This window comes from Anopheles arabiensis, chromosome 2, assembly GCF_016920715.1.
Source record: "Anopheles arabiensis isolate DONGOLA chromosome 2, AaraD3, whole genome shotgun sequence".
Lineage (NCBI taxonomy): Eukaryota > Metazoa > Arthropoda > Insecta > Diptera > Culicidae > Anopheles > Anopheles arabiensis.
The window spans coordinates 79,102,952-79,130,344 of record NC_053517.1 but is presented as its reverse complement, the minus strand read 5'-3'; the positions used below and the strand labels follow the sequence as shown (position 1 = coordinate 79,130,344).

Genomic DNA, 27,393 nt, shown 5'->3' with positions numbered 1-27,393 from the left:
GAGGTAGTGAAGACGGTGGAGTAAATTTTCAGACATTTTTTAAATAAATGTATTTACTCAAAAAGAGAGATAAAACAATAGTAATGAGATTTCAACTACAGTATATGATGGTAATATGTAATATTGTATGCATGTATGTGTATATAGTGAATTTACTACAGCGAGTATACGAATAGTGGAACCGCTTCGACGCGCCTTGTTTCTTCGTTTGCTTCCTGGTAGGTTTGTCTGCACATCTACAATAGAGCTTTTTTTTGTTCTCGCATCTTACTGTACTTGTTTTTCACTGTTTCTTTCTCCCATTTTACGTACAAACAAAACTTTACATACATCTACTTTCGGTTGTGTGGTTTCTTTTCTTACTTTTGCTAGCTTGCTAACTCTTTTAGTCGATTTTATATGTTAGTCTCTTAGTGTAACAACAACTTGTTGATAAAATCTGTTCGACGTGGAATGTTTCCTTCTTATCCTTCGATTCGGGGGTTTACTAGTACAACTTTTTACACATTTTTCGCTCAACGTTTAACTACTTTTGTTTATATATTTTCAGATCTAACATATATTGGGACTCGTTCTATTCTGTCACCCGCTCTTTCTACCTTCCTTGCAGCCTGTAGTATTTCTATCCACACCCTCATATTGAGAAGGCAAACGCATCGGGGGAGTATGGCGGATGATATCGTTGCACAACGTTGTGTTTTTGTGAGTTCTTGGTAACGATTCCGATTCATCAGAAATCATCGATCAGCAGGTTTTTTGTTCTCTCCGTCATCCGGCAGGGCAGCTGTAAATCTTCACTCTTAGACGGAATTTTCATCTAAACCCTGTTCGAATAGAAGAAAAAATGAGAGAAGAAAAAGCACAACGGGATGTAATATTTCACGTTCGTAGACAGTTTGGGCGGAAAAACGTTAAAAAATAGAGGACAAAAATAAAGAACAAATGTGTCTCGCTGAAATGATATCCCCGGTATGACGACAGGTGCTTGCGGAAATGGAAAAAAGAGAAGAAAATCGAGGACAAACGAAAAACAATTGAACCGGCGTCTAGTACGGCGCCGATCGCCGAACTCCACACGCCTTAGATCCATGGTCTTGCCCCACGGTCCGCTATGGATCATTTGTGCAATTCAATTTCCCGCACCACGTTAAGGATAATAATTTGTGACCGATTTCCCCCCCCCACCTTCTTACCTGCATCAGCGGGCTGATTGCACGTGGCACTATCGATTGCATGTGCAGGGCACCGTTGGAACCGCGCATCGCGCTCGGGTAGCTGTGGGGACCGAGCAGGGTGGTGGTCGTGGCCGACGATGCGCACGATTCCCGCTTGTTGTAGGTGAGCGGTCTGCAACGAGAAGAGGCGGTGTAGCGACATTGCAGCGAGTGTCCGCGTGTGTTCGTGGGTTGAGTGTATTTGTGTGAGAGAGGAAAGAACATCCCGAAAGCCAAAAAATCAACGAAATCAATTACACGGCCCTTCGCATCGGTTACACCGTCCCAGCGGAGGAAAATGGAAGAATGAAGCCCTTCAAACTTTCGGTTGCGTGATGGATTGATTCCGGTTCGCTTTCCGGTTTCGATGGTCCCTTTTCCATTCTGGGCGTGTTTGGAATTGTGTGAAAACGGTGACTGTTTCACTAATCAATTACAAACTGTCGCTTTTGCGTGCGAGAACGTGCCTCAAAGTAGCAGAAATTCGTATGATTTATTTTACGATTCTTGGTTTAACGATCCAATCGAAAAGAAGGAGGAGATGATTGACGATTTATAAAATGTTGTAAAATGGTTACACTCGTACGTTTTGCTATTGTTTTGATGTAATCATTTTGTTGCTCGAACTATATAAACCTTTCATCCATTTAAAGAGAATTGAAAATTGAAACATGTCCTTTGAGGCATTTATGGGTTTATAGGTTTTGATTGGAAAATACAAACTGAAAATGTCAAATTAGTAAAACTTTCTTGCATTACAATGAATTAGATTGATTAAGATAATAATAACTTAAAGTATACTTTATTCTTTACGTTTACTATAAACGAAAATGGAACTCGATTTATAAGCTCTCCTGGGGTATGCTTGACCTGCAGCCCGCAGTTTGAAGACGCCTGCCTTAGTCTAACATGTAATTTATAACATTAAAATTTCCTTAAACACATAATTGACACATTTTGGACCGTGGATTGCCCAAATTATCCAGTACAAATCAACCAAAATCCTAAATTTGTCAATCTGTCAAGCTTAATTAACTTTCACCGAGAGCAACGCACCAATCAAGGCGACACGGCTTCAAAGTAAGTCTATTATTTTAATCCTCCACCAGAGACTGACGACCAACGCTTGGATCAACGTCAACGACTCTCCATCACAAGGATCATCCCAGTTTTTGGGCAACAGGATTAACAGTCGGCCAATATATTGGGCGAAAATCCTCGGTGGAATGATTACTTTTTTCGTGTTTCCTTTCATCTTCACGTGCTGTTCTCTAGTCTTGCTTCTTGTAGTTCACGAGATTTCCGAACCGTTGCCAAGAAGGATGACAGGTTGACCTAGTTTGCATATTTCTTTTGCCAGATTCGTGTTACGAATCAGACGGCAATAGCAATTGGAAATAATTACTTTCGGCTGTTGGCGTGAAGTGACTTCGGTGTAATACCGGCGTAAATTGATGGGTCATATTTAATTTCCGTTGGTTCTGCTTTAACGTTCAACAGTATTTCTTCTTTTTATTTTCCTCTGTTTTTCTTCACACAAAAAAAGCGAGAAGGAAGAACTACCTCGCACATGGCATATCAAATTGGAGTGGAGTGGCATCAGAAGCCTACAGTTAAATCAATTCATTATTCAGGTCAGTTTGGTGAACTGCTGCCCACATAGTGAAGGATCCTTCTGCGAATTGCCATGGAACTACCAAATCTCAGCTACCCTGTATCCACGAGTTTTCCACTAATTTTGTGGTTCACCACGGGAAGGTAAAACCGTTGAGCTGGAACGGCAAACCTCAGAGCGAAAGCTAACACAGCCACCCAAATGGTGGCTGCCATGAACTTGTCGGTCGGTGCGTGGGTAACGTTTACCAATAAACGCCACTAACTTTTGTCAGTCAACATAGGACTTGTTGAGCTAATTACGATGGCAAAATAGACTTTACGTCGAACGGTACGCTCTACAGCATACCTAGCACCATCTTCCCACTCTAACGGTTGGACATCGTCGGAGTAGATACCAAAGCTGCGTCACAATTTCATCACAATCGTCGAAGGTTTGCCTGAAATTGCTCTGGAAACTGAGGCTAACGAATGACAGCAATCAACAACGTTGTAAGAAGAACATTTTGTACCCATATGTGAAGGCTTATCGTGTTGCGCTGGGTGTCTCTCGATCGGGCTGAACACATTTTATGCGTATTCAGCAAAAAATGTGCCCTGCGATGACTGCGCTGTCTCGTTAGGAGACGCACGTTGCCTTGAAGTGCTTTGTGATCTTTTGTATGACTTGCGATGAACGCGATCAACATTCTGTGCGTGTTGCTATTTAATTAGCTACATACAGTTGGGGTAGAATTTGTGATATTGACACTAGATCAGGAAAGAATCTGTATTATACTTACTTAGTTCAGAATTTCAGAAGATTGTATGTCAGTTTGCATACCTCATTCCCCAAAACAATACCTTTCTTTCGAATGTTCATGTTTGGAAGACAGCATCCCCAACACACGCTCGAGCACGTACGACCGTGCGGCAGACACAGGAAACTCATGTTACACTTCAAGATATCGCTCAAGAGCTCGTTCCAAAATGCGACAGAGACAACGAGAGTTTTACCGAAACGATCGCAACGATCGGAGGAATGACATGAGCATTCCTCCAAGATAACATACCGCATGACTACATCGCGAAAGACTCGCGACAACATCAGGCGCGACCAATCACCGGTCGAATAGGCAAACAGTGCGCGTTGGCGAAATCGTCGCGCACTGGCCTAGGCTAGCGAAAGATCAGTTCAGTCTTTAGACGTGGCTGCTACTGATCAGATCAAAGTTCTTCTCAAATCAACGCAGATCAATTTCATTTACATATAAATTATAGTGTTTTAAACGTGTTGCGGTCCGCCTCATTCAATCAATTTGCTGCCTGTGCTTTGTTAAGAGTTCCTTAGCTTCGCTGTCACGTCAGATTGGCGAGTATCCCTATACGTTCGAGAAATTTGGGTGAATTGCTTGTAGCCGGTTCGTTGGTTGCAGCAAACAATAGTGTCTTAAAAGATCTCCTCTTCAGCCTTCTACAACCTTTCTGAAACCTTTCTATCGATCGTTTTGTGTTTGTTTGTTTCGTAAATTGACTTGACTCGTGAGCAGCTGTGCAACAACCATCATGACTCAAAGGTAAGCTTATTGAATGGCATTGCGTTCAGAGTAGGAAAAGTATTTAATGTGTATTTGTTAGTTAGATCAATTATAGAAACTTTGAGTCGTTTATACTACATTAGTCTCTTTGATCTATTGTTTTGTTGTTAAATTTTGATTTATAGTTTTGTATCCAATAAGTATTTCATCACGGCACTTTTTCCACGGCACTAAGGACACTGGTACTGTCTGAAAAGATAACATTTCTATTCTCTTTCTGAATGCCTTTCTTTTACAGTATTGATGACGTTAGCCTCTGAAACAAATATAGTGGTGTTGTCTGGTGTATTTTTTCTTCTAAAATCAGTCTAAATTCGGTCTATGGTTGCCGGTAGGGTCTTTCTGTACAATGTAGCACAATTTCGCTATATCTCAGAGTTCATGATTTGTGAGGTTTTTAAATGCTTCTTTTGCTCTATGGATAAGTGGTAGATCCTCGTAACCTTTTTTCATACCTGCCACTGTTATTAGCTTTTCGGTCATGATATAGTCTTCTGCTTGATCGGTCTCCGTGCACACTCTGCCAGGCGCTCGACACACACTAAGCCTTGCGCGCTAAGTGTGAGCGATAGTGGGCGTGTTCATACTGTCATCCCCATGGGCTGCCACGACAAATCCACAGGTCGGCACGAACTTCTGCCCACAACAGACATATATGAAGGTTTTGGTGTCGGAAAGCAATAAAGATTCGATACTAATTAGGAAAAGTGTGGAGGAGAGGATTGCTCCCTGAGATACTCCATTACCTAACTCTCTGAGATCTGACTCCCAGCTCCAATAAGAACTTGAAACAACCGATTAAAAAGAAAGACTTTAACGTTTCCTGTAAGGCGCCCTCCCGAGAAAAGTATTGCACACCGATGCTAGCTGTGATAATAACTGACATTCTGTCTTCTCCTATCTTCCTTTCAGTCCTGCCATCATTTGCGATGCATGCCAAAAACCTTCGGATTATAACACTTCAATAGTGTATCATTGCGGCCATTTAATCCACTACAAATGCCTTGTACTGGACAAACGTTGCCCGTTCTGTCTCGACGAGATCTTTTTGAGCAGTGCGACGTATGAGGACGCGAGTGCGTACGCGGTCTGGGATGCGGAGTGTCCCGGTGCACAGCTATCCTTAGTGCGGAAAGAAATGCACGCGTTGAAGCTGTACCAGATGGAGCTGATCGGAATAATGAGGAAATTAATCGAGAACTTAGATTTCTTGTTGGCAGTAGCAGCGGCAAAGGAGCTGGCAGCTACAGATGAGCTTTACAAGAAGTATAAGCTGCTTGAAGCTGAGCTGATGGCTGCTGCTCCGAAGCCGTAACCAATGGCATTATTTTTGTAAGTGCACAAGCGTACACAAGTGAGAATGAATTTGAAACACGTTCAAATTAATAAAAGAAAACCAAACAAAAAGGTAAGAAAAATCTGGTTTTTGATTCTTACGTTGGATACTGGGGATCGTCCTCGGCGTTGAGAAAATGATAGGAAAATAAACTCTTACTGGCGGAGTTAGAATCTCAGCATTACTCCATCATCTCTTTCGTTCGGTTGATTTGAACCCCAATATCCTTCAAAGGTTACCGTTTAGATCATTTAGCAGGTCACAGGTCTAATCGAAGGAGATTTTACATAATGATAGCGTTCAGTTTAAGCATGCTTAGATGGCCTTTTATAGCCATTTTATCGCTCTATACAGCAATATGCATTTAAAAGCACAATTCTAACTTCCCACCCAGCACCCAGCCACTGGCGGGAAGGGATGGGTCTTTTTGTGTGGAATTGATTTTACGGCCGTGTGGTTTCGGTTATGGAAATTTGTGGCCTACGCTACTAAACGCAAGACAAAAACCTTCTCCCCTTTCCATCGTGATGATTTTTATTGTCTTACTCGTTACTTTATGGTTGACTTTTTGCTTTGCAGCATCCGCGGGTAAGAACCAAACCGGGCTCTCCCCAAAATGTATGCGTACGAATCCTTCCGAGCGGGCGTTACCATCTTCCAAAAGGCGGCAATCTTGTGGCGCTTGGTATCAGGTGATAGAATCGCACTTTCTTCGCACAAAAAACCCTCCGACACACACACAGCTAGTCACAAACTCTGCTAAAACACAAGAGTTATGGACCATCTTTTTTGCGTGTGTGTGTGCGCACATAAAATACTCGTAAATAATTTCTCCCCTCCAAGGCGAGACACCCCGTTCGGTGGAATGGGTAGAAGGGTTTTTGCTTACTTTTATCCGCGAAGGCGTTTTCTTTGGTGCGCAGCGTCCGACCCATGTGCCATGGGTTCGGCGCTGCTAATATTTTGAGCACCGCACCGTGGAATGGTCCCAAAGGGACGCACCCTTTCTGCGTTGCTGCGTTGTCCCACTGTGCTTGGCGGCGAAGTTCATCCGTCGAGTTGCAGATGATGAGATTTTATAGTTTTATGATACTTCTTGCACTTTGCGTTAAATTATTAGCGCGAAACTAGTTTTTATGGTGCGTGCTGAAGTTCCACCGGCAGATGGGGGGCATAGTTACTCGAAGGATTATCACTTGAAGCACGGGCACGGGTGTGTATCGTTAAGTTAAGCTTTGTTTTATTTTATCACTCAAAACGTGCCATCGTGCATGGCAACGAAGAGAACTTCGCCGTGGTAGGACCGTGTGTCGATTATTCACATTCGAAAACACTTTAATATAGGCCGGCAGAACTTAACCGATCGTTCGCTGCGCTCCACATACTTTTAACTTGCATGCATATGCTTATTTTTATGACACATTTCCCAAGAATTCTTATACAAAAAAAGGAAGCAAAACGTGCCATTCCGGAACAAGGAGCGCATTTTATTTCGTCGTTACCAACATCACTGGCACGAACAGACAGGGCGGGTATAAAATTTCATAATTATCGTAAATTTTCGCCCCGCTTTTTCCTGGTGGCGCTGGGTTTATGTTTCCCGTTCCTGATGATACACGGGCTACATGTGTACACGTTTATGAGACGTGGCATGCGGGCACTGGGTCTGGGTTAGGCATGGGAAGGACACAATAATCGATGGTGCTTTCGTGGCAGTCTTTAAAGAGTGCTGTTCGTAGCCTTGAACCTGTTTACCACCAGTACCAGAATAGAGGGAGAGAGATTATTTGTCCTGTTCTCCTTGCCACGCAGAAGATGCAAATTTTATTTGCAAAAAGAAAGTCGGAAAATGACACTGACAGTGTGATATAGGCAATTGTGCTTTTATGTTCTTATACGCAAGATAATGTGAAATAATTGTATTTAGATTACTGTCGAGTACGAGTTCCAGTTTAATTGTAGGAAAGCTTCCACCACTTTCTAGGGAGGAAGTCTGCCTTTTGATGCAGAAGAGCATTAAACGATTTCTTGTACTCTTTTTTCTAGAACACGAATCCAGCAACGGCCTTACGAGAATATCAGAGATAATCATTTCAGCTCAAGCACTACAACCAAAAGGAACGGAGTGTAGTATCGAAACGGAAAGAATAGACACAGGGCTGACTACGGAGAGGAGAGAGGATGAAGAGGGAATGCAAAAAAACAGGGACTCAACACTTACCGGAAGCTTTCCGTGCGGGACCGTGGTGAACATTCTTTCGACTGGTTGTAGCCAGAATTGGTGAAGCTGCCCGTTCGATGGTGGTGGTTGTCGTGTTTCATCGTCGTCGTCGTTGTTGCGGATAGTCGCGATGCACATGCAAGTGTGATGTGGAGCAAACGGTCAGGAAAAGGAAACGTACCACCACACAGCGTAGCAGGACGGGGATGACACATACACACATCATTGCACAATAGACAACACACACACAAGAAGAAGAACGAGGATAAAGGATGTACAGGATATAGGATAGAAAGAATGAGAGAAGAAAAGAGAAGAAATATAGTACAAAAATAGAAGATTAGTTCAATAGCACGAGGAAGCCGCGCGCTTTACTTGTCATTGGTAGCGGGTTTTTGTTTTTTTTTCATTCTTTTGTTGCGCCATTGCGAGTGGAAAACTCATTTTGCAAGCCTCATTAGCATAACGGGGACGACTTGCGAATTTGTGTCCGGGCGATGCATTTGCTCGTGTTTCAACAGTAACCGGTCGGTAGGAAAATGGTAGGAAAATTGAAAAGAGAGGAAAACATCGACCATTATCACTAGCGCGGTGGACTTCGTTCGTTTGGGAAAAAGGGGAGTAAAACATTTAAAACTACATTGGAGGTAGTAAGGGTACATTGACAATGGAGCAAAACTATGGAGCAATAGGACTCCGTCTTTCTTGTACAACAACTCTTGGTCGCATTTTCCCAACCGAGATAGTTACTTATTGGTGTTGTACGGTTTGTGGTGACTTTAAATAGCTACAGATGCTAGGACTAACTGAGGAATGTTCAAATGCCATACGGTTGGATGTTACTTTGAGTTGAAGGGGATACGAAAATACGGAAAGAATGTAGTGGGATTTAATATGAAAAAAGTATTAAAATAGTAAAATATTTTATGTTCAAAAATGAATAATCCTCAAGCTTAAAAATTGCTCTTAAAATCTTGTAAAAATATTATATTGCATGCAGCTAAACACATGTCCAGGGATCAGATTATAGGTACATTTTAAAAATCGGTTCCAAGTTTACGACTTCCGACTTGCTCATAATAGCCGGATAAGAAGCTAAATCGACAATTGATGGTCGGCATGGAACTGAAAGATGATTTAAAGACGGGGCACCACAGCCAATACACGCCCCAGTGATGTGGATGTGTGCAATGGCGGACAGTGGAATCGAAAGTGCAGTAAAAACTCGCCAGCCGTCTAGCTCGGCCCAACCAGGAAGCGAACCATTGTTGCAAGGATCGGATCGATACGATATTCGGCTAATATTTTATACAGTATCGTTGCACTCGATTGAGCTCATAGACCAGCACACCCTCTCGGGAGGGAAGGTTGGACGAAAGAGTAAGCAGCTTTACAGTGTGCGCCGAAATGATTGGTGGCCGTAAAATAAATCGGTAAAATAAAATGTACACCCAAAAGGTGGAGCGGGCAAAAAGGGGCCAGCCAGGGGTAGCATCAGCAGCACTGCCACCGTGCAAAGAACGGCAGTACTGTGTTTGAGCGAGCTTTAACTTGTTTTTTTTTGCTAATTTTAACAAAGTGATAAAAAACAGCCCCATAGTGATATCGGAATACGAAGTGGAACGGATTTTTCACTTCGGGGTTTTCTTTTTGCCATTTCGAGACGGTCACAAGATACTGTTTTTTTCGTATTTTTGTAAGAATCCCGTGTTTCAATTTTCCCGAGATAAACTGTAAACCATTTTTCACCACCATCACACCGGATGGGTCTTAAGCCGTATCGTGTATCGTAGCGTTCTTGCTTTTCTAGCGAAATTTCGTTTGGCTTCCTTGTTCTTCGCTCTGTGTGTATTTTTCGTTTTTTTGTTCTTCTCGGTTTTACGTGCTTGATGAAGCTTACTTCCTTAAGGTCTGATTGGATGAAGCTTTCCATTTTCCTTTGTGCACGCATCAATTGTAGCCGCTTTAAGCGTTACGATGCGTTAGGAAGATGAATTAAATTAGCGAGTGCCGGCGCTGAAAAAGCCCAGATGGTGTGCAATTTTGAGTAATGCGTTTTTTGTTTTTTCTTTTTAAACAAAAAACCTTTCTGCCAAATGTCATGTGTTTAGTAACGTCATAGAAAATGGAATATGAATAATATATGTATCAATAATTTAATGATTTAAGGAACAAAGCATATCTCCTTTACGAAGTCCAATGCACCTTGAAATGCACTGAGCAACGCCCAACACCTTTAGCAGATGCCTCCCCAAAAGCAACAAAACCCATGCTTCCGACCAACGCTATCTTTATGCTCTCTCATTCACGCCTTTGTTTCGCAAAAAAAGACATAATCGTAAATGAGCCAGGGAAGGAAGTGCAAAGGAAAAAGGCATCCGACGCCCGTCCGTGACCGTAACCTTCAGCGCGAAGGAACAAAAGAGCAGACGCCAGACACAGACACACGTGTACGATCGGGGAGGGAACCTTCTACCCACAGTTTTAATGATAGCCTATTAAATTGAGTTGCGGAAAACCCTTCGGTGTATGTGTGGTGTCGTTTTGTAGTTGAATTTAAGCAATAAGCACGGAACATACAGTTGAAGACTCTGGGTAGTCCTTTTATGTGCCTTAACTGAGCAGTGTAGGGTTAAAGCAGAACGGATTATAAGCAATGCACGGCTAGGACTATTTGTGGATTAAAAATACTCCAGAATATTTATGTTCTTCCTCCAGTCTGATATCACACGGTCAGACAACAGCCTATACTAAGACTCGTCCAATTAAATTGCCTTTCGAGATGCATTTTTCATTGCCCGGGATTATGCTTTTCTCACAGCCCTTGTGTATAAATACTCTTTCATCGCCATGCTAATCCGTCAGCTTTGTAGGCTTAAAGAACACCTTAGACCGGATACAAACGCAGTCTTTAAGGTGTGAATAATTTGTCCTAGTAAGATATAGCAGCCCACAAATAATGCAAGTCTTTTCTGCGGACAGCTTCTCCTTCCCACCACGCTGCCGTTAGCTGTCTGTTGGACCGAAAATGCACTTACCGTCGACTTCGCTGCCGGACCTGACCGAGGCGAATGTTCCGCTCGTCCCTCCACCGTTCCAGCCGATGGCGCAGCGCTAACCGTACCTCCGAGTTGAGGAAGCAGTAGAACAGTGACACAGACAGTCCCTATAGGCGGGCGAGAAGAATAGAAGAAGAAAGCGCAGGCATTATAGTGCGAGTTAGTGAGTGTGAAAATTGATGCCATCAGGAGGCCGCTGCTGTTGTTGTTGTTGTGTGCAGGGATAAAGACAGTGGGAGCTAGAGGGAGCAAAAAGAAACGCGTGAAAACGAAAGGAAAAGGAAAAATTGCGGAAAAACACTTTCACAAATGAGACCGCGCCACTAAACCCCGGAAACCTTGCTCGGCGGGAAAGTGCTTTCGGGCAATGCGCTATGGTCGTCGTGCTGTGATGTGTGTGGAATTAGCGGGCGATGGGTAAAATCGGCTCCAATTTGCAGTGGTTAGGAGAGAATGGTGCAGGATGTGGTTTATGAATGGGAGTGGAATCACGACGCGGTCTCATTGCGCTGCCTGTGGTGGAATTATAGCGCGCTTGTCGTCGTCGTGGGGTTTCTACGATCGCACACCACGGGAGCAAGGACATTAGCTAGTTTTGTATGTACTTTATGGTGATATGAGCAGTACAAAAGCTATTCGTAATGTTATTCCGACGATTTATTTCCATACATTGTTAATTAATGAATTCAGATGATTGGTTTGCGAGTGACTTTTAATTTAATAGCAATGGCAAAACAACCAATAATCATTGCCATGCTAAATCAGCTTTAGTGGTCAGATTAATTACATATTATGAAATTGCCTTCAATAAACAAGGTTAAAGCAATAAATCGTACAAATTAGCGTGACGATAGTGGGAACACATACTGCAAGTTGTGTGGAATTATAACACCCACTGTGCAAAAGAGATACCAGCGATCGAACTAATAATGGCAGAATGAAAATCCAATTATAAATCGTAATTATCAACTACATGAATTAAGCAGTATCGTCCAATACAGGTGTGTGCAGTGGTTGATTGTACGTCACTCCTGATACGCATAAACCTTGAATTATCGCGTGATTATCGTAATTGTAAAACTAGATTTTATGTGAATTATGTAGACAAACAATTAAACGGATCACTATCAAATGCTTCTAGTTAAAACAGAAACATGTGCAAGCAACAAATTAAGCAAAGTTTTCCTCTTATTGTCCTTGAAAGGAATGCATATTTAGCACTATGTCTAACGCGCTATGTGTAAATTTACATCCCACCCAAACATATCGGGACGACCATAATCTCTACAATTAAATACCTGCAAATGTAACCATTCATTAAACACCGGCTACACCACAACACTTCCCCCATCATTGCTGTCATCGAGGCGATCTGTTTATGTAGCGTGCGCTAAAACCATTCACAACCCAACGCCTGCGGGTTCCACTATCAATGAGTGCAATCAGCATACTCGCTTGCACGCACAGACCCACACACAAATTCACATCGTTCCAATGAATGAGGTTTATCTACCCCATCATCAGCGCTTATTGTTTCATCTTTGATGTGCATTACAACATATTCTCCCCAACAGCCCCTGTTGGTCCGTTACGCTGCCCAGGATCGCACGTTCAACCTAATTTTCGCTAGCAAGCAAAGGGGCTTAATTTAGGCAGGAATGCAGAGAGTGACATTAATACACACGGCTACATAAGCCTGCATTGCCGGTCTAAATGTGTGACAAATTATTTGCAACGGGGTGGGCTTGCTCGTGCTTTCCCACCAAACACGCGTGGGCGGATGCGCTTTGGCTGCCGCGTGTACGGATTTCGTTGCGTTATGTTTCAATTTCAGATTAGCGTAATGGAAGATGTCAGGGATTTGAAACGCTGGAAAATACTGCCGCTGTACCGCGTAGTTCAAAAGGAAAAGTTTGTGGCGAGCTTGTGCACGATACTGCTGGTACTTTGTGTTGTTTGAGTTGTTTGGACTCCCCGGTGTAACTGGACAGGGGAAAGCTAATTTAGTTCCCGCTTCACACGTTCGGCAGTCATATTAGCGTGGAACAAGTTTCACTGCTTCACATAGTTGCACCGTTGCCCATTTGTGGGTAGATCAATGTTGGGGGATATGAAAAGTTTACAATGGGCTAGCCACTTATGCTTTTGTAAGTAGTTTAGAATAACCATTTAAAGTTTGTTTTAATGTTGGTGTCATAAGTATTGTTTAATTTTAATTACAACACACTGAGAGGGTTGCGATTTCCAATTCCATCTACTGATCAAATGTGAGTGAACGTGATTTTTTGTAATAAATAGACGCATTTTTTAAATAAAGTCAGTCATACAGTCTGTTCGTGAGAAACGCGGTTTATGCGTCTAAGAGGTATCCTTGTAAAACTAATATCCAGATAAATTGAATATCACGTGTTTCTGGCAAAATACATGTGATAAATGAGTATTTTTGATTAAATTAAGAACATTAATACACTTTATCATTTATTTAAAATATTGCGTGCTTAAAATTAGGATATCTCTTAATTTAAAGTAGTCTATTTTTTTTAATTGTTACTAAAAAAAGAGTATTTCCGAATCTGCCTATATCAGATTTATACACTCCACTTGCATTTAACGTTTATTCAATTTAATAGTTATTTTTCAACAAAACTAATCTCACCATGGCGTTCACGATAGTGTTGGGTGAATCTGATTCAGATTTATAAATTTGAATGAATCTTTGAAATGATTCAACGAATCTGAATGTCGGTAGCAAAGATTTATGAATCTCGAAAGATTTATACATCTCGAAAGATTCATGAATCTTAAAAGATTCATGTATCTCGAAAGATTCACGAATATCTATGATTTCATTCAAGATTCATAGAGGGTGAGCTTCTTATTATTCTTCTTCTTGGCGCACAACCTTCGTGGTCATGACAGCCCATGCAAGCTTTCGAGGCATCTTGGCAAGTACCACAACATCTTGGCAAGAGGCAGGATAGTTTGTTTTGCTACGGGAATACCTACGACGGACATGTTGTTAAGTCGTGCTAGTTAACCAGTGTATTATAGGATCTAGGATAGGCGCCTAATAAATATTTTTTAAATGATACATCTTTAAACATTCATGGTTCCCTGGGTTCCCTGGAATCATTCGAGATTCATGAATCCCCAAGTATTCTCAAGAGGCTCATGTTTCCTTGGAGAAACAATAATCTTGGGAGATTCATAAATCTTTAGAGATTCATCTAAATGATTAGTTTATCATATGAATGAATCTCAATGCAAGATTCATCAAACCCAAAACTAGTTCACGATGAAAACTTGGATGTCAGCCGGACTGGTTTTTACCAACCCGCTTATATGTTTGATATGGTTGAATATGTTTGGTTTAAAATCTAATGCATTTTTATGCAGCTTTTGAGATATAATCGAAAAAACAATATTTCACGTACAGTTTCAATTCATGATTACTAAGTGACCCTTAATAATAGTGTCTTCCTGTATATCCACATTTGCATCATCTACCGTTGAATTATAGATGCTACATGCAGCGATTCAATTAATGTCTTCTGCGATGAACTCTTCTGAATTTTAAAATTTTTCGAAATCAATTACTATTTAATGCTTAAACATGTTGTCCTTAATTCATTGATATGTGACAACTCACAACTTGGACCGGAATGAAAATTAAAATTTTATTTGCAATTTAAACATTTGCCGTTGAGAGAACCCTTTTATGATGAAACAAAAACAAAAGCTTGCGTGTGTTTGTCGACTTGAATTAAAAATAATATTTTAATAGCTCCCACCTTGCAGTCCCCGCACAGAAGCAACCGATTTACTCGCCAACAATTACCGGGTAATGAGTATACGTATGCCTTTCCCCTTTGCGCGCCCCAACTTACCTGCGTACTGAGCAGCAGCGCTCGGGCGATGGCAAAAATGTCACTGACGACGCCTTCGGCGGGCGCGGCCAGCACAACCAGGTACGTGATGCCCAGCAGCGGTATCAGCACGAGCAGTGCCTTCGAAGCCTTCCGGTACTGGCGCGTTTCGACCGTGTTCGCCGATCGTAGCTTCGTGATAAGCACCTGGGTTTTGCGCGGTAAAAGGACCATTGTTAAATGGAAAAGGGTTGGGATGCATGACTGGCATTACGAGACGGCTTGACTTACCCACATGATTCGTATGAGAAATACTAGATTGATGATCAGCACCGCACAGACCGGCCCTTGGAAGATCCAGTCGACGACTGACTCACGCATCCAGGAGCATTCGATTTCCAGCTGGAGGTGGGGCAGCATTCCCGCCCGAAACCGTAATAAACGATACAAGCAAAACACAATAACGACATGAGTGGCTTTCCGCTATCGATCGAACGGGACTGGAAAGGCTTTTCCGGGAAAAATCTAAACTAGGTCATTATACTACGGCGCTGGGAGTTGTTTTCGTTCGGTTGAACGAAGGAAATGAATAGGAGATAGGAGATAGGGGAGGGGACGAGCTTGGGATGAGGGTAAATAGGGAGGAAAAAAGCTCTTGGAAAAGTCATCTTACGCTCCATTCTTGCTGCCCTGAAATGGAACACTACACTCCTACTTGCCTTCTGCCCTTTCTTTCCCCGAACGACACGAATATCAACAGCCGTTAAAGTGGCAATTTTGGCCGGCGCCCATTTAACGAGTGAGAGGTGTGTATGTGTGTCGGTGTGTTCTTATGGTTTTGTTTGCCCTCGGGCTTTCTTGATATTCATTTCCACTTTTCCACTCGGAAAGAATCGAATTGCATCAGCAGACTAGCCGGTGGAAAAGCTTTTCTGGAGTGGCGTTCTTCGTCTTTCCTTCTTCTTTTTTTTCTTTCATGTGGAACAATTATTTTCCGGTTTCGAGTGTCGGACGGAATGGACGCTCAACTGGAGAAGATTCCGGCCGAAACCAAAACCTTCCAAACCTGCTCGTGCCAATGGTTTGCCACTGATCGTGGGGCAGTGTTTTGAGGGCTAAAGAAAACAACAGAAGTAAAAACAAATATTCACCACTAATTGAGGGAGAGATTCGGGTGGATTTTTGTTCTGTCCGAGGTTGTGGATGGCACTTTTAGTAGGAAAGTGTTGTTGGTGTACCACTGTTTGGGCAGAGATCGGTTACATTATACGTATTATTTTAAAGGCATTTATCTTATAAGCCTATTAGATTTTCAAGACTTTTTTACAAACGAATTGAGTTCAACATTTGGCTTCAAATGTCACAAGATCCAATCATTCGAGATGTATGGCCTATAATTGCTGGGCGAGGGCGCTAGTCAGAAGACAATGTAAATAAGAAGCATGTTAGTAATTGGCCAAACAAAAGCAAAATCTCACATTTTTACTCAGCACACCCTTCCAGGTATAGGTTATCTAGAATCGTTTTAAAATGTTACATTGATTATTTTCATCGGTAGAAAAATATACATTTCTGTTGATTGAATTAGGCAGAAATTCTAAATTATGATTGTGATCTTCGCTATTCTTATTAAACCTGCTTCAGAACTCAGTTTGATTCGGGTTGTATTCAATATTTTTCATATTTCATCACACAATAATAAAAACATACCATCACTAAGGCCACAAACATTGAAAAATATTTTTTTTTTACAAAATTTGTTGTTAATAATAAAATTAAATAATTTAAAAAAAGTTAAATCAAATATGGTAAAACTACTTTACTGATAATTTAAATAAAATAAAATATATCTGTACCACTCCAAACTGCAATCCCTCCGTTCATTTAATTATTATTGATTATTAAATATTATTAATAATTATTGGTGCATTTATCCTATGAAGCTTAGGTTTTCTTTTTACTTTACCTAAGAAAACCCATAATCTAGTTTAAAACTATAACAATATAATAAGAATAACTATAATTTACTCTGGTTAATTCATTAACTTTGTCTAGAGTAATATTGGAAAACAATTCCCAACCCTCATTTCTGACATGCTGTATTGACATTCTACATTATTTTCAATCAAAACTAATGTAGAAATTAATATAAAAGTATAATTGCATAACTTTAGGCGTCAAGCACCTGTGCGCGGTGCAAAATGAAGTTAAGCCCTTTGGTGCGCAATTTTGAAGGATAGCTTCAGTAATTTAAACAGACAGAGATAATGATACAACTGTTATCATTTCAATTTACAAACCTCGCCCTAGCCCAAAAAGTTTACTAACAACGAGGCAAAAGTTGATGCGCAAAAACTTTTCTCCCACGTGTGTGTGTGTGAGGGTAAAACGATTATCCGAAAGCTGGCCGCCCACTAATGGTGTCTTTTGCCCCACCAAAAGTTTCAGGCATGGGTGGTACAGCATTAAAAACTGGCACGACATGACACGGAATGACACAACAACGCATGCAGCGATGCGGCCTGGAGTTTACACCAAACTAGATGCGGGCGAGTTTTAGTTTTTCGGAGGTCCACTTGGTAAAAGTTAATAACGATTTGAACTTTCACTTTCACCATCGCCTCCCCTAGTGCGAACGATAATTGTTTCGTCGATTGGATTTTGGGCGAGGACAGTGGGAGCTGGAATGGGACGTAACCACTTCCGGGTTTTGCTTACTTACCGTGTCCGCTTTGCCCTGCCCGGACAGGGTGATACCTTTCGCGATGGCCCACAGTATGACGAAAATGGCCGGTCCGCCTGAGAGGGGAGATGGAAATAGAAAAAGCGGAAACGAAAGTTGGTTTAATGAACGAAAGTTTATGTGACAGTAGGTTAAAAGTTAAACAAACTCATAGCAAAGTGGTTAGCAGCACATTTTGATAGTAAATTGAAACGACTCAGTTAAAAAAAGTGGCACCAAGCTATCAATGCGATGTGCTTAATCGGTTGGAAAGATAATTACTGCGTAATAATGATAACGACCAGCTGCTTCCTCTTTTGTTAATTGTTCCAAAGTCGACTTTTAATACTGAATGCTTATAACACCCGCTGGTGCGTTACTTTCGTATGTTTCCTCCTCTGATAGCAGTACTTTTTCACTGCCAATAACTGCCCTCACGGGGCGACCACAGCCAATCTCGGTGGCTTTAAGGCAAATGTGGTAAATTACCCGAGAGCGAGTGAAAGCTCAAAAAGAAAGCAAAATAACTTGTGGGGACAACTAAAAAAAAGCCAGAAGCTTCCCAACCGTTAGGACATTTAATGTAATGGTAGTGATCTTCGTTGTTTTTGTATTGCTTTCGAAACGGAATTGCAAGCGAAATAGAGTCGAGGAAAAAAGAAGCAAAAAAGACAATGAATTGTCGTCCCTGTGCAGGGATATCGTCCCCAACACCAGACTGTGCCAGACTGTACGGTACCGTTTTTGCTACCAAAAGCCAATCCAAAGGCAAGGACATACGGATCGAGGCTCTGGGTTCTGGGCGCCGGCTCGAAATAATGGCCGCCATACTGAAATGGACAATTTATTTAGTGTTTATTGTGGCGATAATGGTTGTCCCAGCCCGCGGGCTGTTCTGTGCTCTTTTTCCTCCCCTCTCCGTTCTTTATTGCACTTGCACCGAGACCTTCGGGATTTAACGGCATTCGATTGGCCACTTGCCACAGTGGGATAGGTTTGTGGTACACGCGCGTACGAAGATAATCTAACTTTGAGTGGGTTCCACGGAAGACTGCGTTCAAGGAAATGCATTTTTTATAGTGATGTCGAATTTAGTGTGAGACGGTTGCTACTGGGTGCCTGTTTTGTATGGTTTTTTGCGTGAGTTAAAGCTAAGAAGGGCTAGGATTATGAAAGTTTAATACAAACTGATGTAAAACACTTTTTAAATGAAAGTTGCATACAGTTGGGCAATTTGTTATGTTGATTGCATACATTTAGGCGCTTCGGGATGTGAATTGCATACTTTTAGAAACTTTTGATGAAACTACTTTAATGCGCCCTAGAACATTCATTCTAAATCAATTGAATCATTCTCGGTATACCAGCAATGAATTATCGCCTACCGACGATCTGCTACACTTACCCCAACCGATGGCGGCATACATGTTGAAGCGCAAATTATCACCCGAAAACGTTTCCACCACCAACATGTACAGATAGAGCCCTGAAATGAAAGGGAAAATGTGATGAGAAAATGTTTCCTCCCAGCTGGAAAGAAATAAAAAAAGCTGGAAGATCGAATTACATGGTAAGAACAACTTCGAACCTTGTTTAGTAAAAGATTCATTCCTTTCCGATAAATCCTACCTTTCAGAACAACGCTGTGAAAGTGATAGTGATTATCATGCATCGACAGCTGCCGAGAACTGATGCGTACAATGCGAGGAAGATTTTCACAGCATGTCGAACAACGGCAAAGAAACGTATCATAAACTCGTACGGGAAACACCAGCGTACACATGGCGTACGTAAATTCTACGGATCTGGAATAGGCGTATCCGATGGGTTGAGAATAAAATCCCTTTCCATAGAAGCGTAGGGCCAATGCGAACGAAACAACCGAGAGCTTAATTACAGCCAAGCTGTGAGTCTGAGAACCGCCTTATCCACCGCCTTATTTAAATACTGATACATGGCCTAGTTACCGATGATTGCGGGAGAAAGTGACAGCGAGATGTATGCGATTTGTACGGGATTAGTGTTCCGTTAATAGCTTTCGAGCAAACGATCAAAATGGGTACTACACATCGGCTGGTGAAGTAAAACAGTGAATGCATAAAAAAGGAGGAATATCGCGCTGTAATAATGATTTTTTTCGTTAATCCTGGATACAGCCGAGAAACAAAATATCTTCGAGCATTGGCGCGTAGGTCTTGTATTTTTAGCCCAGCTTAGCTGCCGAAAACGTAAGGCGTAGATCCCAAAAATGACGTGCCGGGAGGATTAACAGCTTTCTTTTGCTATCCATGATGCCACGGCGTTATTCGCACTACACGTTCTAACAAAAAAGCTCAATTCAACGAAAAAGAGCACCCATAATATTCACCTTTGATAAAAGTTACCCATAAGCACAGTAAGCATCCGTTTCTAAATGGGAAACTTTTCCTTTGTAATTTTACGCTGAGAAACACACGATGTACACAGGAGCTGAAAGCGTTCTCATGGTTTTAGTAAAATAATAGAAGATGGCTGGAGGAAGGCAACTAAATGGAAAACTTTTTTCCCGCATTCTGCTACGTGTTCGGTACACCGTATAGCGTGTTAGAATGTTTAATGTTGCACTCATTAATAATCTGAGCAACCTGCTAGAACCTCTTTAGCCTCACTTGCCCGCTTGTGGTGTCGTTGGCTGTTGGCTTAATGAGTGTGCAGCTAAATTGAAAAAAGTTATTGCTGTTGGTGTTTCACTCTCTCTCTCTCTCTCTCTCTCTCTCTCGCTCTCTCTTGTGCAGTAGAGGAAGTGAAACTTTACTCGTCAACGTGCGTGTCGTTGTGTGATTGTTTTTGTTTTGCTTGCGGTTGTGGAACACATATGGTATGCAGGAGAGAGCAGGTAGGACTTTTCCATGAGTTCGGTTTTGTGCGTGCCTGTATCGTGTGGCCAGGTGGTAGATGGTTTGTTTTTACGATGATGCTACGAATGTCGATAATGCGATAAAGTCACGATTTATTGAAAACGTTTAGAAAGGACCTGAGCCGTAAAGCTTAATTGTAAATTATCGTTCTTAATAGCACAACAAGCTTTAATTATGCAAAATAAGGCACAATGGGAGTTGATCGGGCGTTACTGTACACCTGCCTTTTAGGCTAGTTTATGCTTGGTAACGAACGCAAGTACAAAAATGTAAAATATTAGCTGTATTTTGTAAATTGTTGTGCATACTTTTAGGTGTTTCGCAAGCTTGTTAAGCTGTGTCAAGGTTTTAACTTTGAAAAAGAATATAATTAGTGCATACTTTAGACTTTTTTCTGTATTGTTTGTCAATTTATTCTGACACTAGCTTGCTTTAAAAAAATAGTTCAAAACATTAGTGTAAAAAAGTTAATAAAGTTTACATGCAATCCTTTACTCTCAGGCATTCTACAACAAATCATTAGATAGTTTGGCGAATAATGCCCATTAAAATTAAACTAACAAAATAGAAAAAAAAACTTCAAAAAATCCAGAAGAATCAAGCGAACACTGAAAAGAATCCTCCGAACAATCAATGGGTTACTCGTACTAACCACACTGGCAGCTTTTAATGCTTGTTTAGTTTCCTGCTCTAATTGATCGGACGTGCTGCAAGGGAATGGATCGAGCTTATTTCAATTAGTGTGCTCGATAGGTACGATGCAGTGCTAAGCAGGACTTGGACAGAACCGTCCATCCACTACAGAGCACGTTCATTGTGCAGGAAACAGACTTTTAAAGTGCATTCTCACTCAATCTCATCGGCCTGCCAGAGAACGCGACGGGCTTAAAAGCAATTTGTGTCATTGCGTTAATTGCCGCAATGAATATGGATTGACGATGGATTGAATCAAATCGTCCGGCTTCAAAATCGAAAACGTAAATCCAGACCGAATTACACATCAGATCATGCAGAGACGCTGTTTGGATAAGTGTAGCTCTTTGGAAGCAATTGCTTTAGCATAGCGAAAAAAATCGCGTTCGATCCCTTTTGCCTAATCCAAAGTCAAATGCAAGCTAAATCTCTCTTGGATCGCTTGAAATCCAATCGCAAAAACAAGATCCGAGATTCACGCCCTCGGGAGGGTAGTGTGGGCAGTAAAATGTTGTAAGCTCAAACGCACCTAAAAGATGCTCCGGGGAAGGGCACGCTTAGGCAAACTTTGCGTTGCGTTTTTTTTTTTCAGCAAAACTCAATTCCGGACGCAGGTCGTTGTGAAGTGTAATACAATGTTGCCGGGGAGGTTGGGTGCGTGGGCGTCGATGGCAGCCCAGACGCTTGGTTTGGTTCAGGATCGATTTAACCCAGTTAATCCCACCATTAACGTTCGTGCTTCAGCCAAGGACATAAGACCATAATCTTCCATCGTTTCGGCTTCCTTTTTCTCCGGTTCCGTTGCCGCGGCGCCACTTATCCCCTCCGGCCAAACGGCAAACGATTGAACGATGAATCCATAATCAATATTTATCTTCAATCCTCGATTTTCCTCCTCTTCTTCCGCCCTGTGCGCTTACCATTAGAGATCGCACTATAGCTGTTTCATCAGTACTGGGAGCTCGAAAAGCTTCCGCTGCTCTAGCGCACGATTTGTCTGTACTTGTCGTATTTGTAAAGGGGAAGTAATGAGGGAAGAAAAAAAAGCAAGCCCATCACCCGACTGATGTCACCGTCCTGGGGCATTTTTTTTTCTTCGTTGCTATACTGCTGCTGCTTGGGGTGGAAATTGAGCACCCGGTAAGACGCCGGTAATACCGTTTCACCGGATTATGGGAACAAAGAAGGGTCTGGGCGTGATTTGATAACAATTATTTTCGGTCAAGGATAATGTCAACATCCGAACTTACTATCAAGCTGGTAGGACAGTTGATAGTGGGCAGGGTAATAACATTGGGAATAAAATAAAATAATTTCTTACATTTTCTTTTCAGCTTATCAGCGTTTCTTCGCTGGTAGGCAAATGGAGCTACTTCTTTCGTGATCCGTAAAACCGAATTGAACAAATATTGTAAAAAAAGGTTTAAAACAGTAAAGCGCCTGTCAGTATGCAATCGGCGAAACAAATCTTGTGCAATAATCTTCTTCTTTGGCTCAGTAAGCGAATGGATGCAAATTGTAAATTATTTTCATAATGTCTTATTGGATCTGCATAGTAATGAAGAAGAGATGCGATTTTTAGAGCGTTTCGCTTCCTGAGGAAATTTAAATGATTTGATGTGATTGTCGGAGAAACAATGAGAGCATTATATTACAAACCCATTACAACCCCATCATTATGCTGAACATAATCATGATCATATTTCGTACAGCATCATTACTACACCACGAAGAATGTTGGTACTATCTTTAGAGAAGAAAAAAACCCTCAAAGATAGCTCCAATCTCGACCAGATACATAAATAACCGTCTCCTTCTCCTGTAATGCAGTTGCACCACCGTGTGCTATCTTTTAACCAACTTGTTTGTAATGGACGGGTCCGGCGATGGAACCTAGTTAAGGCACACCGTGCAACCATCGCAGTCAAATCCTCGCAGCTGCTCATTATGATGTTGCTCACGTTCACGTTCTGGTCCGTCTTATAATCGATTGCACCGATGGATGGAAGGAAAAAACGAAAGAAAACACTACCCCAGTTTCAACTTTGTTGCTGCACCCGGTCCGGGTAGCCGTTTGGTTCGTTTGGTACTAAAGATGACGACTGGTTTTGTGACAGTGTTTTTACGAACGATCAACTCGCATTAGTCTCGGGTAAGCGACTGGCTGACTTGGCGAAGCAGAATAGACTGGATGAACGTGTTTTAATGCTGATTTTTGTGTATCTGCTGCTGCAATCATGCTAGGGGGATGGAATACTGAAACGCAAGTATTTTACAATTTTTAAGATTTTCTTCGGTGTTTTGTGGAAAGTTGAAATTATTTTAAGTGATGACATATTTTCCAAATGGAGTTTTGCTCAACAATGTATTAGTAACTTATGATCGAGGTCAAGGAATGCGGAATAATACAGCGCTTGCCTGAAAGCGTAACACATAAATATCAATACAAGTCAATGAAATAGAATACATAATTCACAATTGAGCAAAAATTTTAAAAATTTCCATGAACAAAACATCAACAATGACATGACAATGGAATGGAATGGAATGGAAAAAAATGATCAAATGAAAACCTGATTAAATTAAACCATTAGTAAAGCCCAAATGCGTCATTAACTTGCATAGCTTTAGGCGTAATTTGGCATAACTTTAGGCGTATAGTCGAGCACAAAACAAACAATTTAATTGCACGTTAAAGATTGCCGCAATAAAATAATGGCCCGTGAAAGATTATTTGAACTAAACTTGTTGTAAATCTTTTTTACCCTGCCATGAATCGTTTCAAAGGGAAAAAACGTCTTAAAAACTAACTAACTGCTAACTAATGATGTTGTTCTTTTAAATGAATTGTCAACGCCAAACTTCAATTACGCGGGTGTTTGCTACCCCTTGAAAGCAAAACATACCGAACGACCGACTGCCGGGCTATTCCACTGGTGCAAAACTTTAGCAAATGTGGATAAATGTTAAACATGGCCGGCCGGAATGTGTTTGCGTTAGCTTCTTGCCATGTTGTGCGCCAAGTGCTTCCTGTTTCCAGCTCAGCCTTACCGTAGGAGTGTTTGTTTTGTTCTTCCGGTACAACAACGGAACCGGGGAAGCGCGCAAAGAGGAGGGGGCGAAGATAACGCATGATGTGCTGCAATATGGCCTTTTGTTGCGAGTGTCCTTCAGCTGGAGTAGAGGAGGACAGCAAATGAAGAAGAAAAAACAACTCCAGAATAGCAACGACATACGACACGAGCCGGTGTGTAGACGAGTAGTACCATCACAGTAAACAACGAGCAAAGCTTCCGATTTTTTTTCGTGTATTTCTATTCTCGTTCTCCGCCGGGAAGGATGTGGTGGTAAGAAAAACAGCACGGGATTCGCTTACGCCGCGTAAGTGGGTTTCGCGTTCCTTTCCCGTGCGCAAGCAGTTATACTAAACATTTACTGTGCTCTGGCGTTGGGTTGGGTTTCCTGTGCGTGTGTTTGTTTGTGTGTCTTTCACTTGGCGTGGGCTCATTTTGGGGTAGCTTTTCGAAAGTTTCCTGGAAGTGGGGAAGGGAGACAACAACAAAAAAAGAAGGACCAAACACCCCCTAAGCTAGAAGAACACGGCCGGGCGCTAGTAGACGCTTCAACCAAACGATGGGCGGATACGAAACCGAGCGATGGTATTTTATTAGCAAAACGGTTGAGCAGCAGTTGGTTTCGTGTGCTTTTCGTGTGCGAACGATCGTCGCTACCACGAAGCCCCGGGTTGTGGTGGAGCTGGCGGGTTGGTAAGCTTTTCGTTGGAAGCTCATCAACCCTCGGGATGAAAGTGGAGACGGCGTCGGTGTTATCAGAAGCGAAATTTAATGATATCAACACGCGACGAAAACCACTCGACAGGCGGCTCACGTTTCCCGTGCAAATAAAGATCGTTTGGATGTTTATTTAAACGGGAGCCGGGCGAGAATGGGTTGCTGCAGGTGGCAGTGAGAGATAGAGCTAAAGAGGGAGAGAGACATGGTCGTTTCCCGCGAAACGCTAATGCTAGAGAGCACCCTGACGCACTGGTTAGTACAAATAATTTCGCAGCACCTAAGTCTATGCCAACGAGTGATTTGATATTTTCGACTTGTGGATACGCAGAAAAGCTCGTGAAACTTGTTAAACGGTTCTAATTGCGAGCGGTGGGAAGTATTTACTCTTTTTTCGCACTTTCATAAAAACTTGCCGAGAATTTTATGCGTGATTATGAATTTTGTAGGAAAAATGTACAATTCTTATTTTGCTAGCAAGATATTAGGGCATTACTCACCTTCTACCAGCATCCAGAAGAAGTTGGTTAGCGTGAAGTAGTGCAGCAGCGTGACGAAGATGACGCAGCTCGTCATGCCGGTACTGCTGCCACTCGAGAGCTGCGGGAATATCGAAACGTTTTTAGTTGGAAATTTCGGGTAGCGAGCAAAGCAAAAATGGATATTAAATATCTAATAACTCTGAAACTTAGAGGGAATTGTTGTATGTTACGTATAATAAAGTGTATTACTATAGCGAAGGTCCTTAAATGAAAATGTCTACGAAAATGTTGAAACATTGCGATTGAAAGGCAAAATTTCATTTTTTTATTTATTTTAAACACTAAAGTTTGTACACTTGTTTGTCCTTAAAAATGAAATTTAGTCGGAATTATTTTGTATTCTTCGTTTGTATTGTATTGTTTGGGATTGCTTTAGTTTCCTGACGCGTTCAAAAGTGTTCATTCAATAAACATGCAACAAATCGATTTGTTTATCTCGCAAGAAACATTATTGAGATAGAGCCAAGTTTTTGTTATAATTTGAATAAAAAGGGATCAATGTTAGCATCAGTATAGGTTCAGAATAAATCCCGAAAAGACTAGTATGAATTAAAATCCAGTTCCAGGACTGAATCAGTTCCAGAACTGGCATAGGTTTAGGATGTTGCGAAACAGTACCAGAACTGGTATGGATTTGGGATATGAACCATGAACGGTTTTCTATAAGTTTGACATACATTTTGACTTTGTTTTGGAACCAGTTCTAGAATGGGTATGGGATCAGAATGAGTTTCCAAGGTCAAGGTAGGTTGAAGACCAATTCATAGACCTGTATAGGACTTGATCCCATCACGGACATACTGTTAAGTCGTGCAAGTTGACAACTGTTCCAGGAGATCGACCCTAATTTACTTCTATTGCTAGTACATTAATCAACTAATACATTCAAATTGTTCTTTGTCATTTTGAGAATTGTTCCTAAATAAATGGATTTTTTCTGATTTGCCTGTTAAATAAAGATTCACGATATGTCTAAGGGATTGCTTTTGATGTATTTGGAACTATGGAAAAGTGTAATTTCTTACATTGAAAATAAGTTGTGGAAGTAGTCTTACATTGAACCTTACATTAATACCTTACAATAATACTTTGCACCCTCAATCTTACCTGTAGCGTTAGTATGATGATCCATAGCAAGGCGGACAGGATGTAGGTGATAAAGAGATTCGCGTGGATCGTGTTCCGCAAGCAGCGTAGATCCCTATTGATAAAACAAACAATAAAGCCAACCATCCGCCCAATCAAGCATTACAAAACGAAAACACAGCGTCGTTGCTGTTCTGCACTTACTTGAAGTAAACGAAAACTATCACAGCGAGACTAAGCGCCACCAGGCTGAGGATGTAGCCGGTGTAGTAGATGATGGACGAAATTTCCACAATGTCCGGCGGGGGCTCGTTCACGTGATGGCAGGCGGCATAGTGGCTGTAGTTGTCCCACCTACCATTCGGATGACAGTAGCGGGTGGCATTCTCTGGTGAGGAGAAGGCGAGATGCAAACACAGGAAAGCCCATTAGAAATAATTATCCTCCGGTCCGTGCCAGAATAGCGTCGACGATCGATCGTTTAATGTGTACAGTGATGGCTCTGGGGTATTACCCTAACCGCCCTTTGCACTGGTCAGTGGCAGATGCTTGTGGGAGATTATTTAATTGCTCATTAAATTTCAGAACCACCGCTTTTCTTTCGCTCTGAAAGGCTATGGATCGGTTATGCGTTGGTTGAACGTTCAAATGCCCTGAAAATGTACAGTCATGTGCAGCGACAGTGAACACAAAACCCCCACACACCCAATGAAGCTTTGCGGCGGAGGATGGTCATTCCATAGTGCTGCCACAGCGGAGTGCCACAGCAGCACTT

The 27,393-nt window shown here is 41.7% G+C and overlaps 2 protein-coding genes across 4 annotated transcripts; one reads left to right on the top strand and one right to left on the bottom strand.

The window, feature by feature from the left end:
• Nucleotides 1–21: 21 nt before the first annotated feature.
• LOC120895769 (diuretic hormone receptor-like) lies at nt 22–26,727 on the bottom strand. Of its 3 annotated transcripts, XM_040299369.1 has the most exons (10): nt 26,640–26,727; nt 25,491–25,590; nt 19,015–19,095; nt 17,610–17,686; nt 15,179–15,289; nt 14,909–15,094; nt 11,001–11,128; nt 7,963–8,028; nt 1,194–1,347; nt 22–824 (listed from the first exon to the last, which is right to left on the bottom strand). In XM_040299369.1, exons 2-10 carry the CDS (start codon nt 25,564–25,566, stop codon nt 801–803), a joined length of 903 nt encoding a protein of 300 aa, XP_040155303.1. In that variant the 5' UTR covers nt 25,567–25,590; nt 26,640–26,727; the 3' UTR covers nt 22–800. The 3 variants fall into 3 exon arrangements, with proteins under 3 accessions (XP_040155303.1, XP_040155305.1, XP_040155304.1); XM_040299371.1 differs by lacking the exon at nt 1,194–1,347; XM_040299370.1 differs by lacking the exon at nt 7,963–8,028.
• Nucleotides 3,943–5,796, top strand: LOC120895770. The gene is made up of 2 exons (XM_040299372.1): nt 3,943–4,384; nt 5,318–5,796. The coding sequence occupies exons 1-2, from the start codon at nt 4,374–4,376 to the stop codon at nt 5,718–5,720; spliced, it is 414 nt and encodes a 137-aa protein (XP_040155306.1). The 5' UTR covers nt 3,943–4,373; the 3' UTR covers nt 5,721–5,796.
• Nucleotides 26,728–27,393: the final 666 nt, after the last annotated feature.

Excerpts from the sequence above, each read along its gene's own strand:
- LOC120895769 (XM_040299369.1), bottom strand. The coding sequence starts at position 25,566 with ATGACGAGCTGCGTCATCTTCGTCACGCTGCTGCACTACTTCACGCTA. Across the intron at positions 15,290-17,609 it reads GGCAGGGCAAAGCGGACACG|CTGGAAATCGAATGCTCCTG; the intron begins GTAAGTAAGCAA and ends CCCCACCTCCAG. Across the intron at positions 825-1,193 it reads CAATCAGCCCGCTGATGCAG|GGTTTAGATGAAAATTCCGT; the intron begins GTAAGAAGGTGG and ends CTATTCGAACAG.